This window comes from Leucoraja erinacea, chromosome 25 (assembly GCF_028641065.1).
Source record: "Leucoraja erinacea ecotype New England chromosome 25, Leri_hhj_1, whole genome shotgun sequence".
Classification (NCBI taxonomy): Eukaryota; Metazoa; Chordata; class Chondrichthyes; order Rajiformes; family Rajidae; genus Leucoraja; species Leucoraja erinaceus.
Genome location: NC_073401.1, coordinates 21,237,078 through 21,251,317, shown reverse-complemented (window position 1 = coordinate 21,251,317; position 14,240 = coordinate 21,237,078). Strand labels below are relative to the sequence as shown.

At 44.9% G+C, this 14,240-nt stretch overlaps 2 protein-coding genes across 2 annotated transcripts in view; both read left to right on the top strand.

Moving 5' to 3' along the window:
- Nucleotides 1–14,240, top strand: part of mycbp (MYC binding protein) — a 217,074-nt gene that overhangs the window by 181,690 nt on the left and 21,144 nt on the right. The gene's annotated exons all lie outside the window — the stretch shown is intronic.
- Nucleotides 7,810–11,081, top strand: LOC129709544 (coiled-coil-helix-coiled-coil-helix domain-containing protein 2-like). The gene is made up of 4 exons (XM_055656014.1): nt 7,810–7,920; nt 8,747–8,972; nt 9,788–9,947; nt 10,926–11,081. Exons 1-4 carry the CDS (start codon nt 7,892–7,894, stop codon nt 10,934–10,936), a joined length of 426 nt encoding a protein of 141 aa, XP_055511989.1. The 5' UTR covers nt 7,810–7,891; the 3' UTR covers nt 10,937–11,081.

Here is a 14,240-nt window from a genome sequence, read left to right as displayed (position 1 = left end):
GTGTGGGTGGGAGTTGGGGTGGGGAGGGGGGGGGGGGGGGGAGAGAGAGAGACATGGCAGCCTGAAGAATGGGTCGCCTGTCCATTTCCCTCCGTAGATGCTGCCTGGCCCGCGGAGTTCATCCATTCATGCCTGTGTGAGAGAGAGGGAGGGAGAGAGAGAGAGAGAGAGAGAGAGAGAGAGAGAGGCAGTCCTGGTCAGTCCTTTGAAGATAGACACCAGTTGCTTGGAGCAACTCAGCGGGACAGGCAGCATCTCTGGAGAGAAGGAACGGGTGGCGTTTCGGGTCAAGAGCCTTCTTCAGACTGAAAGTTTCATGTTTTCACCTCTTAGTAGATCATAAAATAACACAATCATCAAGGTCAATGTGAGATACAGTATTTATTCCTATTTGACAAAATAAAAAGACGTCTTCTTGCACATATTGAGAGAAGGTGCATCACACCAAACAACATTTGTCTAAAAAACCACAGATTATTCTTCAGCTCATTAAAGAGCTCGGGTGAAAAAAACCAATATAGTGTGTGACAACAAAGTAACATCATTTGTGCCACGTGATTAACTACACTACAGTCCACGATGTTCATTCACGATTAACGGGAAAGATCGGGAGACGGACAAGTCACTCGCACAAATGACAGAATTACCGAGTACCGTGGGAACTCTTTACTCTACCCCCGTTATATCGTGTGATATCGTGCTAGACCACGACTACTCCACTCTGGCTACATCTTGCGTCAAGTCACCCCGTGAAAACTAGCCATAACTGTGCCGGGGACTCCCACACAAGGACAGCGATCGAGGCAATCCCTGAGATTCTTTAAACAGATATAAAAAGGGGTAGGAAGATATTGGATCCAAAACTACAGATCTGGTTGCTAATGGACCTGAAACAGATTTAATTAAGAGAACAATGGGCAGACATAAGCAAGTATTCAAAACGAGTGGATCAGACAGTAAGTGCAGTCATTGTCGTGACTAGTTGTCTGACTAGTTGTCTGTTGGAAAGGCACTGGTGGCTTCTGAAGCTGCTTCTTAATGTGTTCCCTATCTCCTCAATGTAAAACCTGGCCCTCATCCAGTGGTTACTGCTGCCTCAGTGAACCAGGTGCAATGCTGACATTAGGTGTTGCCTGTGTGGAGTTTGCGCGTTCTCACTGTGACCGTTACGGTTAACTCCGGATGCCCAAAGTTTCCTCACACATTCCAAACATCAAGTCAAGTCAAGTTTATTTGTCACATACACATACAAGATGTACAGTGAAATGAGGTTGTGGGTTAATTGACCATAAATTGTCTCTAGGGTGCAGGGAAAATGGTAGAATCTGGGGATGAGTTGATGGGAATGTGAGGAGAATAAAATTGGATTATTGTGAGATTGGTGTAAAAGAGTGGTTAATGGTCGGTGTGGACTCGGTAGGCCAAATGGCCGTTTCTGTGCTGTATGACTGTGGCTCTGAAACTGAGTATCATTGTACTTTAGACAAATGTTGACACCACCATGCGGACTGGAGAGGGTGTTTTTAGACCAAAAACAAAGTTAAGAAATGTGTGGCTGAGCGAACCATTGGATTGTAACCGCATCTCCCGGGTTTTCTCCATGCAAAGCTGGAGTGAGAGAGTGGGAGACAGCACACTCGGTCAGGCAACAATGCAGCAGGTCGTACAAAGACTGGGTTGGGGAACGAGTGGCAGAGAGGAAGCAGAGCAGCTGTGGGGTGATGCAGGGACAATGCTTCCGATGTTGGGAGAGTCCAGAACCCGGGGTCACAGAATAAGGGGTAGGACATTTAGAACTGAGATGAGGAAAAGTTTTTTCACCCAGAGAGTCGTGAATCTGTGGAATTCTCAGCCACAGAAGGCAGTGGTGGCCAATTCACTGGATGTTTTCAAGAGATTTGGTTCTTAGGGCTAACGGAATCAAGGGATATGGGGAAAAAGCAGGAACGGGGTACTGATTTTGGATGATCAACCATGATCCTATTGAATGGCGGTGCTGGCTCGAAGGCCTACACCTATTTTTCTATGTTTTTATGCTGCACTGGGGAATGATAACAATAACTCAGGGGGAACGTTGCATTGCCGGCAAACCAGAGAATGAGTTTGGTCCCGGCTCGGCACGGTCTGCAGGAAGAGTGGAGAGCTGGAGATGGGGTGGGATGCTGGTCTCGGCAGCTGCACGGTGAGAGAACAACTGAGCATTTAAGCTAAAACAGTCAGACAATGATCCGAGACTGCGAGAGAGAGGGAAAGCGGTGATAGGGTTATGAATTAATGGGGGGGTCATGGGCCGGTGAATTAGACGGAATATTTCTCCCGAGTTGGAGAGAAAATACGGTAGAAAAATCAAGAAGCGTTTAACTGTAATAACTGAAAACATTGATATTAAATTGAGTAAGACTTCAACAATCTCAAACCACGTAACTGCCTGGCGTGAGGTTGACAGAGCAGGGTGGACGAGGTGTGTAGGAAGGAACTGCAGATGCTGGTTTACACCAAAGATAGACACAAAATGCTGGAGTAACTCAGTGGGACAGGCGGCATCACTGGAGAGAAGGAATTGGTGACGTTTTGGGTGAAGGAGGTGTTGGTAGGTAGACTGGAGCTGGAGAGTTGGATGTGGTTTTCAGGGCGCCAGGCAGCTCCCAGTTACAACATTGCAGAGAGCAATCTGCAACTCAAGAGTCTGTGGCAGGGAATTGATTTGCTGGAGCCAGAGCTAGGGGGCTCCGTGATGAAACCACGAACCTTGATCTTGTTGGAATATTTGAAGATTAGTCAAAACTAAGGAAAAAATTTATACATCATGCATGAGTATCTCAGAGAAGTGGACAAGTTGTGGAAGTGATGCATATTCCCAGGGCCCCTGGAGATGTGGAGGAGGCGGGATTCATGAGATTCGGTAAAGGAATGGGACACACACCCACACACACGCTCCCTCACACTCACTCACACTCATATATTCACTCTCACACACAGACATACACATTCACACACATACCCACTCAATCACTCCACACACATTCTCACATATCCACTCACACATACTCACACTCATTCTCACAACTACTCTCACACACATTCTCACACCAACTCAGTCACACGCCCACTCTCCTACCTGGTCACACTCATACGCGCCCACTCATGCTCTCCCTTACACACACATTCTCACATGTTCACACTTATCTACTCACTCTCACACCCAATCGCACACACTCAAACCTACACACATTCTCCCACCCAATCACACACACTCTCATACCCTCTCACACTCACTCACACGCCCAAGAGAATTCCACCTTTCTATCAGAAGTCCCTTATTGATCCGATCCCCGGGTACTGGATAAACAAAATCTGCTGTTTAAGGATCTGCTGCTGATCGAACCCAATACGTTTGCACTGACATTCCCAATATGGTCTTCACTACAGTGCCCACTCACACTTAGTTTTGTATTGTAAATAAAAGTCTTAATTTGATTGAATATAGCAGGACTGTGCTGCTGCGAGTAAGAACTTCATTGTTCTCTCTGGGACAAACATTAAAACACTCTTGACGACTTGATTTATCAGGCAGTAAACATGCAGTTTACTGCAGTTTTAATTCGATCAAATTAAACTTCTGAATTTGATTAGATTTATTAGGAAGTATTAATCTTGCAGCAAATATGTTTTGATTTAATCACATTAAATTGTTAATTTGATTGAATATTGTAGGAAGCAAACAGTAAATACATTTTAATTTGATCATATTTAATGTGAAATGAACACTAATCTAATTGTAAATGTTTAAATTAACATGAATTAAATATTTATTTTATTAGTGTTCTCAATTCAAAGTGATTGTGAAATAGTTATTAATCTTGTTGATTTCTCAGTGACGTTTGCTGCTTCACGGAAGGGTTTGCTTTTGTCATTCTGTCCCCATTCTTTGTTACAGTCTGGCTCTAATGAACAATTTGTCATTTTCCAGTGGTGATTAGCAAGCCTGCCTTCCCCGGACTTCATCCCCCCTCTCCCAGCGCCACTTTCCTCACGAGCTCGTGGAGGATTCCCTCACCTTCAGCGAGACATTGCCCGGCAGCTGAAACATCAGGCAACATGAGGGACGCAGCCAGGACATTTACAGAGCCAGAAAACCAGTCACTCGGTGAGATTAAAATGCAAATCTTAGACACTCACAAGATCCACTCATGCAAGGTTCCAGAGAGGATCATTTCAGAAGAGATGGAGCAGGTTGTGATAGAGATACGGCTTGGAAACAGGGCCTGCGACCCATCGAGTCCACACCAACCATCAATAACCCATTCACGCTAGTTCTATGTTATCCCAGTTTCGCATCCATTCCCTACAAACTAAGGGTAATTTACAGAAGCCAATTGACCTACAAAACCGCAATTCTTTGGGATGTGGGAGAAAACCAGAGCACTTGAAGGGAAACCACGCAGTTATAGGGAGCACGTCCATGTGCAAATAGACAACTCCTGAGGTCAGGATCGAATATTGGTCTCTGGCCCAGTACCATCTGCACCACTGTGCTGCCCTCAAGTGGTTTAGCAGCATAGAAACATAGAAACATAGAAAATAGGTGCAGGAGTAGGCCATTCGGTCCTTCGAACCTGCACCGCCATTCAATATGATCATGGCTGATCATCCAACTCAGTATCCTGTACCTGCCTTCTTTCCATACCCCCTGATCCCTTTAGCCACAAGGGCCACATCTAACTTCCTCTTAAATATAGCCAATGAACTGGCCTCAACTACCTCTGTGTATCTGTGTAACCAGGTAGGTCACAGCTAATTAATTCCCTCAGCCAGGGGAAACATCTTCCCTGCCAAACCTCCCAAAACCGGTATATTTTAACTAGACCATCCATGAGTCACAGCGGTATAGAGCACGGAAACGTAGCTGGGATCGTCCTACTCTGCCACCATCCCCATCCACATTGCAGCTCCAGCATGTCACCACCCTGCCCCATCAAGCCCACTCCAGGTATCTACAGGGATTTTATAACACTAAAGGTCTTTTTCATTGACCTTGGCTGCGGGATTTCTCCCATTAAATGTTCTTGAATGTCCCTGCGAGTAAGTTTTCATTAACCCTTGTTGAATTTGTTTATTCCTTAAGCCTCTTTCCTTTATTTGGGGAACAGTGCACTTTCCACTCTTTCCGCTGTTTGGTGAGTTGTACCTGTTCCTGTTGACTATGTTTCCTGAATTAACTCCTCATGCCTACTTCCTGTAAAAAAAATCAGGGTTGAGGGGGAAAAATATGTCTGCTGATTTCTGAACATGAAATCCCCATTGATTATATTTTCTCTTTTTATCCTTGTTATGGATGTGGAGAGCATGTTTCCACTAGCGGGAGAATCTAGGACTAGAGATCATAGAATTAAAGGTTGTTCTTTTAAGAAGGAGATGAGGAGGATGGTGGTGAATCTATGGAATTCTTTGCCACAGAAGGCTGTGGAGGCAAAGTCAGTGGATATAAGGCAGAGATGGATAGATTGTTGATTAGTACGGGTATCAGAGGTTATAGGGAGCAGGCGATTAGGAGGGATGGATAAGCGATGATTGAATGACGGAGTAGACTTGATGGGCCGAATGGCCTAATTCTACTCATAACACATGATTTTATGATGTTTCACTACTGCTGATCCAGGCGGAATGAGTTGTCTGTCACAATATCAACTGGGTATATCCTTCATGAATACTTATTTTAAGTGTTCACCATGTTGGGTGTGATTTGCCAAATTCCCCAGTGTCTGTATTTTCACTGTGAAACTGATCCAGATGCATTTTCTCCATATGTTCCTGTGGGTTTTTATTTTCTCCTATTTACTCTTGCCTTTCTCAATCAATTCCACTTAGATTTTATTTTTCCATAACACCATACTGGGAAGTGTTCTCTGTTAACCCATTTTTTTTAGAGATATATAAAATGGAAACATCCTCTTCGACCCACTGAGTCCATGTTGTTCACTTTTTCACACTCGTTCTATGTTATCCCACTTTAACATCCACTCCATATACATTAGGAAAAATTTTACCAAAACCAATAAATCTACAAAACCACACATCTTTGGGTTGTGGAAGGACACCACAGCTCCTGGAGGAAACACAGGCAGTCGTAGGGGAAATGTGCAAACTCCACATGGACAGTACCAAAGGTCTGGATTGAAGCCGGATCTTTGGCCAGCTGTACCAGTGCTGCCCTTTTGTACCTTTACTTTATCATTTACATTATGTGGGCTTCCCCATTAAGCCCCATTATCAACACTTGTTAGGTGAGTGTGTAGGGTGGTTGATGAGGTGCCAATCATGTGGATTGCTTTGACCCTTGATGGCGTGGAGCTTCTTGACTTGGAGCTGCAGTTGGCCAGGCAAGTGGTAGTTTCCCCATTGCACTCCCGATATGCCTCGTAATGCGCAGAACACATTTGGAGTCAGCTACAGCAGAACAACAAGCCACCATATCAATGAGGCTGTTCAATTGAGTTTTTTGTGAATTGTGAGCTCTAAAATGTTGCTGATGGGAATATCAGCAGTGGTAACTTTAACAGGAAATGGTTAGACTCTCTCTTGCTGGAGTTAGACACCATCTGGTAGATTAAACCCAGTCCTTCTCTGTTAACTGTTGGAACAAGAAACTCCCCACTACATTGTAAAGTCTGCACTCGTAAATTATTTTACCGTGCCACTACACATCAACAAGATGCTTAGGAGCTTCTGCTGTGAGGCATTTGCCAGAATCATTTAACAAGGTTTAGCATCTAGGTCAGTGTAATTCTGCAGGAGATTCTGGGTTTAAATGGCAAGCAAAGGGTTAAAATATGATTGGATTAAAATGCATTGCCAGCAATCATGATGATGCCTTGTGCTGAGAACTGTGAAGGAGGCAACAGGTAAAGGATCAGGGCCACAGACCATCCAGACATATGTTCCAGTGGAAGTTGTAAGGTATATAAGTAAATGGCACGAGCATTACTATGAGAACAAGGAGGAAGTTTAGCACTCTCGCTTCAGCAGTCAAAGGGTGTTGAGTCATTCTGATAACTGGATATCAAGCCTCTCCCACTCCTTAATTCATAACAACCTTGTTACCCCCAGCAACAAGCTGCACAATCAGTGCACTACCTTAAAATTAATAAGGCCAGACAATTATGCAAGATTTGCTGTCACAGCGAAGAGCATTTCCTGGCAACTGTTCAATTCTGATAACCTCACCAGCTGAACATTGGTTTATGAAGCATAAACCTTCCACAGCAGTCATTAAAAGCAAAAGAGTTGGGGGAAGGCAAGTTACAGGTTGGAAGAAGATTTGAGTACAGTACAAGGAAGCCTGTCCACAGATATACAGGACCTTAGAGGTGTTGTATGCAGTTTCTCAGTTCTCCAACCAGTCTTACTGTCTCCGACTACAGTTTATCTGTTTGCTTTGTTGTTACCTTCTCCCAGCTACCAATGTTCTTCATTCCCTTTGTCCTGTTTTCACACCTTACACTTCCTTATCTCTATGTCTCCCTCGCCCAGACCAGTCTGAAGAAGGGTCTCGAACCCGAAACGTCAGCCATTCCTTCTCTCCAGAGATGCTGCCTGACTCACTGAGTTACTCCAGCATTTTGTGTCTATCTCCGGTGTAAATCAGCATCTGCAGTTCCTTCCCAAACATTGCTTCTCGCACTTTCTGGATGTAGGAGGGGGAGGAGTCCGGGGCGGTGGGCGTGGCCACGGGACAGGGGCGTGTCTACGACGGGACGCGTGATTGGTCCACATCCTGGCGTTGGCCGGCGACGTCCTGACGTCAGTGTGCCCACCACTACAACCACGTGACTCGTTGCGCAGCCGCTGCCCGCGCGTCCCTGATTGAGCTCCAGACCAGACCGGCGACGCCATGCCCCGCGGAAGCCGCAGCCGACTGAGGTGAGGAGCCGGCGCCAGGGTTGCCCGGCGAGGGGCGGAGAGCGCGGGGGAAGTGGCAGCGGGCGGCCTTCGATCGGCCCTCTCACTCCCCGCCGCCGCTTCCCTGAAGGACGCGCCGAGGTCACGGGCCCGACCCGGTCCCGCCGCGGGCACCGTGTCCTCATCGCTGGTCGCCGGGCCATGATGATCGACCTTCAACCCCCCGCTGTCTTTTGTAGAAGGCACCCCTTTCCCAACCCCCCTCCTCCCTCACTTTGCCGGTGTCACCATCCCGGCCCGGGAGTGAACGCATCCCTCACCCTGGGGCCTCCCCCCCCCCCCCCCCCCCCTATCCTGTGGCCACCCTCTTTCCCCCATCCTCCCTAGGGCCACCCCTTCCTTCGTCGTCCCCCCCTCCCCACCACACCCATCTCTGCCCCCCCCCACTCCTACTGGGGCCAACCCACACCACACACACCCTGGGATCACTCATGTGAGTTAGATAGAGCTCTAGGGGCTAGTGGATTCAATGGATATGGGGAGAAGGCAGGCATGGGTTATTGATTGGGGACGATCGCAATGAATGGCGGTGCTGGCTCGAAGGGCCGAATGGCTTCCTCCAGCACCTATTTTCTATGTCCCCCCCTCCCCTCCCCTCCAATCAATGTGAGACCACCATCTCCCCATTATCCTCCCTGCTGTTTCCTCCACTCCAGGTCCACCCCCCCCCCCCCCCCCCCCCCCCCCCCCCCGTTGTGTTGTTGTGAGTGCCCTTCCACACTCATGCCGTCCATTCTGTCCCCTCGCTCTCGGCCTGCTTCCTAACGGTTTGTTGTTTGTTTTGCAGCCGGCCTGCTCCTGCCCGAGCCCCTCCCCCTGCTCGCCTCCCTCCAACTGCTGTTGCACCAACCGTGGTCCAGCCCCGGCAACCCGGCATGATGGCCCAGATGGCCACTACAGCGGCCGGAGTGGCGGTGGGCTCGGCTGTGGGCCATATGATGGGGAGCGCCTTAACCGGAGCATTCAGCGGTGGCAGTGGCTCGGAGCCGGCCAGGGCAGATGTCACCTACCAGGTAAAGTGTAGGAGCAGGTTGAGTATGTCCTCTCTGTGTACTTGGGGGAAATCGAGGAATATCAAGCTTGCTGAAAGGTTAAATGTGGATCACTTACAGGGAGACAAAGTTTGCACAGGTAGTAAAACTGCTGCCTCGCAGCTCAGGTGTCATGGATTCAATCCTGATCTCTGGTGCTGTATCTGTGGAGTTAACATGTTCTCACTGTGACCTTGTGGATTCCCTAAGTGCTCTGGTTTCCTCCCACCTCCCAAGGACATGTGGATTGGTTGGTGGGAGGTACCTGTTTTTGTACTGTCTCCAATCACTGATGTTATGAACTAGATTCCTTGACTTAAAAATAGTTTGAAGATATTTCAATAAATGGTTTATGAAATGCTAGTGCTAACAAGATGTAACTGCTTGTTGTCTTCAACGTGGAAAGGAAAGTTCAATGTTGCAACATTATTAAAGGAAAAGGTAGAATCTTTTATTCAGTCAGTTGAGGCATGACACAAAGTGCAGGATATATCTCAATATTTGGACAAATATAGTTTTGTGAATATGTAATGTATAGTGCAGTCGATTTTGGATTTTGCAGATACCTAATCTTGCAGCTCATTAAATGGCGTTTGAAGTTGCCTCTTTGAGTTCCAGGCATTTGATAAGGACACAAGCAGTGGTTGGCTTTATGTCTTCCTGAAGCTGCAGCACTATTCCGTAAGATTACGGCTCAAATAAAGGTGCCAGATATACCCAGCTCATGGTCACCATGTAATCCTTGATGCACCTAAAGTCATAAGAATGTTTGTAAGAATTTCTGTCTTTCCCTGCAGGAACCCCAGCAGGCAACACCTCTGACTCAAGCTCAAGCCCCAGAGAACAGACCCTGCCTGTTTGAAATGAGACAGTTTCTGGAGTGTGCCCAGAACCAGCACGATCTAACACTGTGCGACGGTTTCAATGAGGTGCTGAAGCAATGCAGGTCTGCATATGGTAGGTGAAAATTTTTAATTAAAATAGGTTTTAATGAAACTACTCGCCTAATTGGTACAAAGTCCAAATCCGTCCATTCTCCGAACAGAGAATAAGTCTGCTGAAGTCCAGCTACCTACTGCCCCATTCAATTATTTACACCCAACTTTCCACCTGCCTTAAATGACCCCCTGCTCTCTGTACCACATGCCTGGGCCTGAATTTACTGTTTTCCCACTTTTAAAAAGTTCCTATTTTGGGGTATTCCTCCCAAAGTATAGACTTTATATTTTCCTCTGGTTGTATCTATCATATGACCTGTCCATGTGCTCCGGACATGCAACCTGACCTACAGAGTTACTGCAGCATGTTGTGTCTTTTGGTAAACCAGCACCTGCTGTTCCTTATCATTATGTTCCTCTGGTTATAGATGGACAGGAATGTAGCAAAGGGAATTTAATCTGGAGATGTAGACAATCATGCATTTGGGAAGGTGCAGTAAGGCAGGGTCATGGGTAATCAATAGAAGGTTTCATGGGTGTGGTGTAACAGATAGATCTCTGAGCTGTAAAGTTGGTGAGACAGTTCAGCAACGCTATTTTAACTGAGGTGTATATAACATAAAACGGTGAGGTTTAAGAGAACAGTACCACACTAGATTGGCCACCGCTTGGATACATTTCTGGTCGCCACATATCAGGAAAGAAGTATTTGCACTGGACAGAGGATGGTTTCTACTCTGCCAACCTGAAAATTATTATCTTCCTGATTTTTTCCTTTTGAGCCAATTGTTTCCATGCTAATATTATCAATGTCAAGCTGATTACCTGTAACTGTAAAAAAAAAAAAAGGTCTACATTCCTGGATTTCCACAGTCTTGAAATTTACACTCTTATCTGCGCACGCACTGGAATTAATGAAACATTTTTTTCATAAAATCATGTTGATTCTGCCTCATGGTATCATGGTTTTCTAAATGCTCATTTACCTTTTTGCCAGGTATTAACTAAAGTAGAAGTTACCTGTTGAAAGACTGCAGCGTGAAGAGAAGAGATTATGAAGATTCCTGTTATGCCCCACACATTTTCAGTGACGGGGTCACAATTGTGACTAATGTATTGTCATTAGATGTGAATAAAATGTCGTAATGATTAATTTTTGCCTCTTTTGTATGCTGATAGTGAATTGGTATGCATGCAATTCACAAGACATTTAGCTGATATTTTACTGGGTCCATATGCCTTGGTTTTAGAACTGAATAGAACAGGAAAAAAATGAACAAATTTGTAATTACGTAAAGTGCTTCAAGACTGGGGTTGCTTCTAGTTTAGGAAGGATATGGTAGATGTTCAAATCATGGATGGTTTCGTTATTAACTTTTTAGTGACGACTATCAGCAGAAGGATACAAATTTAAGGTGACCTGCAAAAGAACCAGAGCTAACCTGAGGAAACTAAGAGTTCTTGTACTTAGGACAGGCAGAGAAATTAAGGAGTATGATGAAACTAATAGACTGAAGTGTGTTTCTTTCAATGCAAGGAGTATCATGTGTAAAGAAGCTGGAGCCTGGACCTAAATATTAGATCATTTCCACTGCAGAATCTTGGTTGCTCACTGGACAACTCATTGTTCCAGCGTTTTACTAATCAGAGTGAAAATATTCTTGGGTTCATCAACTGAGGAGATATGGGCTGAACTGGAATATAAAACAAGCAATCTAATGGGATTCTACTATGGCCTCCCAATAGCCAGGAAGAGGTAGTGGGACAGATATGTAGACAGATTATGAAAAGATGCACAAGCAACAGGGTTGTCATAGTGGGCAAATTTAACTTCCCCGATATTAATGGAACTTACTCGGTGCTAGAGACTTAGCCTGGGAAGAATTTATTAGATGTATCTGAGGATTTCCTGACTAAGTATGTGGGTAGTTCAGCTTGAGGTTGGACCATACTGGATCTTGTACTCTGAAACAAGCCTGGAGCGGAGGCTGGTATTTAAGTGGAGAGCATTTTGGGAATAGTGATTGCAACTTGCGTTTAAAGATAGTTATGAATAGAGATTAGTTTGGAACTTTGGACATGGTTCTAAATTGGAGTAAAGCAAATTATAGCATTATGCAAGAGAGAGGGAGGGTAAATGGGAGCAGTTGTTATTGGGTAAGTTCACATCTGATGCTGGAGTCATTTAAAGGTCAGCTGATCAGAATTTATGACTAATGTATTCCAGGCAAGGTTCCAGAGGAGTGGAGAGTCGCCAATGTTTTGTTTGAAGGAAAATGGAGAAGGGACAGTAAGTTATAGGCTGGTGAACCTCACATCAGTAGTTGATGGGCTATTGGAGAGCATTCTTCGGGATAGTATTTATTTGCATTTGAAAGAGAATGGGCTAATGAGGGAGTCAGCGTGGCTTTGATAGCGGCAGGCTGGTTTTTTATGTGGTGACAACGGTGATCGATGAGATGTCTACATGGATTTTTGTATGACATTTGATAAAGTCCCTCATGATAGGTGGGTCAAAAAAAATTGAGATGCATGGGCCCCACAGAAACGTGTTCATTTGGTTTCAGGACTGGCTTGCTCATAGGAAATGGTTGTTGAGGAAGAGAGATAGATAGATGTATATAGATCGATTATATTATATATATATATATATATATATATATATATATATGAGAGAGATATTATATAGAGGGGTATATGTATGTGTGTATATATATTTATATTATATTATTTTTATATATATATGAAGTCATATAGTATGTGTACACACACTTATACATACATACACACATTATATGACCATATATTATATAAATATATATACACACATACATATCCCTCTATAATCTCTCTCTCGCTCTCTTGCGCTCTCTCTTCTTCAGACTGATTGTATTGGGGGGAGGGAGGGGAAGAAGCTGGAAGTAAGGAAAAAAAAAAAAACTAATTGAAGCCAACAACAGATTGTTAGGCATTAAGGTTCCCTAACAGGCAGATGGTCTGCTGGATACAGATGTGAGCCTAAAAGGGGTTAATAGTAGTGAAATGCAGAACTGGTTAATGGACCTTCAGTGGAAGGGGGGGCATGTTTGTAGAAGTTACCTAAAACTGAAGGATTCGACCCAAGTGAAAAATGAGGTGCTGTGTCTCCAATATGCGTGTGGCCTCACTCTGGCAAAGCAGGAGGCCCAGGAGAGGAAGATCAGTAAAGGAATGGGAAGGGGAGTTAAAGTGGTCAGCAACCGGGAGATCCAGTAGGCTTCGCTTATGACATTAACATTTTGAAAAATGAATAAATAAAATTTAAATTTAGGCCTTGTTCTGTATGCAACGGCATCTAGTGGTGGCCTCTCCATCTTCTCCCCTAAACCAGGCAGCCCCATACCAAAAAGCAGCAGAATGGAGTCGTTTTAATTGTCTTTTAATGCAAGACAACAATTTGCAGAGCCAACATTTTACATAATGGTAGAACATTATTATTTTTCTTTCCGACAGATTAAAGGAAGCAATTGTTCACTTTTAGGACTATTTGGAACCCATTGTTTATTTTAGACATTTAGTACCAGGGAGTTCCTGGGCAGACTCGAGAGTCCAAGCTTGAATAGGCTTTGGCCCAGTGAGTCTGCTCCGCCATTTGATCTTGGTTAATCTATTTTTCCCTCTCAGCCCCATTCTTCTGCCTTCGCCCTGTAAACTCCGATGTGCTTAATAATCAAGAACCAATCCATCTCTGCTTTAAAAATACCCAATGATGGCCTCCACCACTATCTGTGTCATTGAATAGCACAGATTCACCATCCTGTGGCAAAGGAAATTTCTCCTCATCTCCATTTTAAAGGTACGTCCTTTATTTTGAGTCTATGTCCTCTGGTCCTAGACTCTGCTCCTGGAAACATCATCTCCACATCCACTTTATCCAGGCCTTTCATTATTCGATAGTTTTCGATGTGATTCCCCTTCATCGTTCTAAACTCCAGAGAGTACAGGTCCAGAGCCATCAATCGCTCTTCATACATTAACCCAATCATCCCCAGAATCATTCTCATAAGTCTCCTCTGGACTCCCTCCAACACCACCACATCCTCAGATATGGGGCCCAAAACAGCTCACCAATATTCCAAATGTTGCCTCATCAGTGCTGTATAAAGCCTCAACATTACATCCTTGCTTTTGTATTATAATCCTCTTGGAATGAATGCTAATGTTGCATTTGGCTTCCTTTTTACTGACTCAACCTGCAACCCCAGGCCGTTTTGTCTTTCTGATGCATCCTTCCCTTCACCATAGTAAATAACACTGGAGTGTCCTTTATAGC

Bases quoted from the DNA above. Each gene is read 5' to 3' on its own strand.
- LOC129709544 (XM_055656014.1), top strand. From the start codon at position 7,892: ATGCCCCGCGGAAGCCGCAGCCGACTGAG. The intron at 7,921-8,746 runs GTGAGGAGCCGG...TTTGTTTTGCAG, and splicing joins GGAAGCCGCAGCCGACTGAG to CCGGCCTGCTCCTGCCCGAG. The intron at 8,973-9,787 runs GTAAAGTGTAGG...CTTTCCCTGCAG, and splicing joins GGGCAGATGTCACCTACCAG to GAACCCCAGCAGGCAACACC.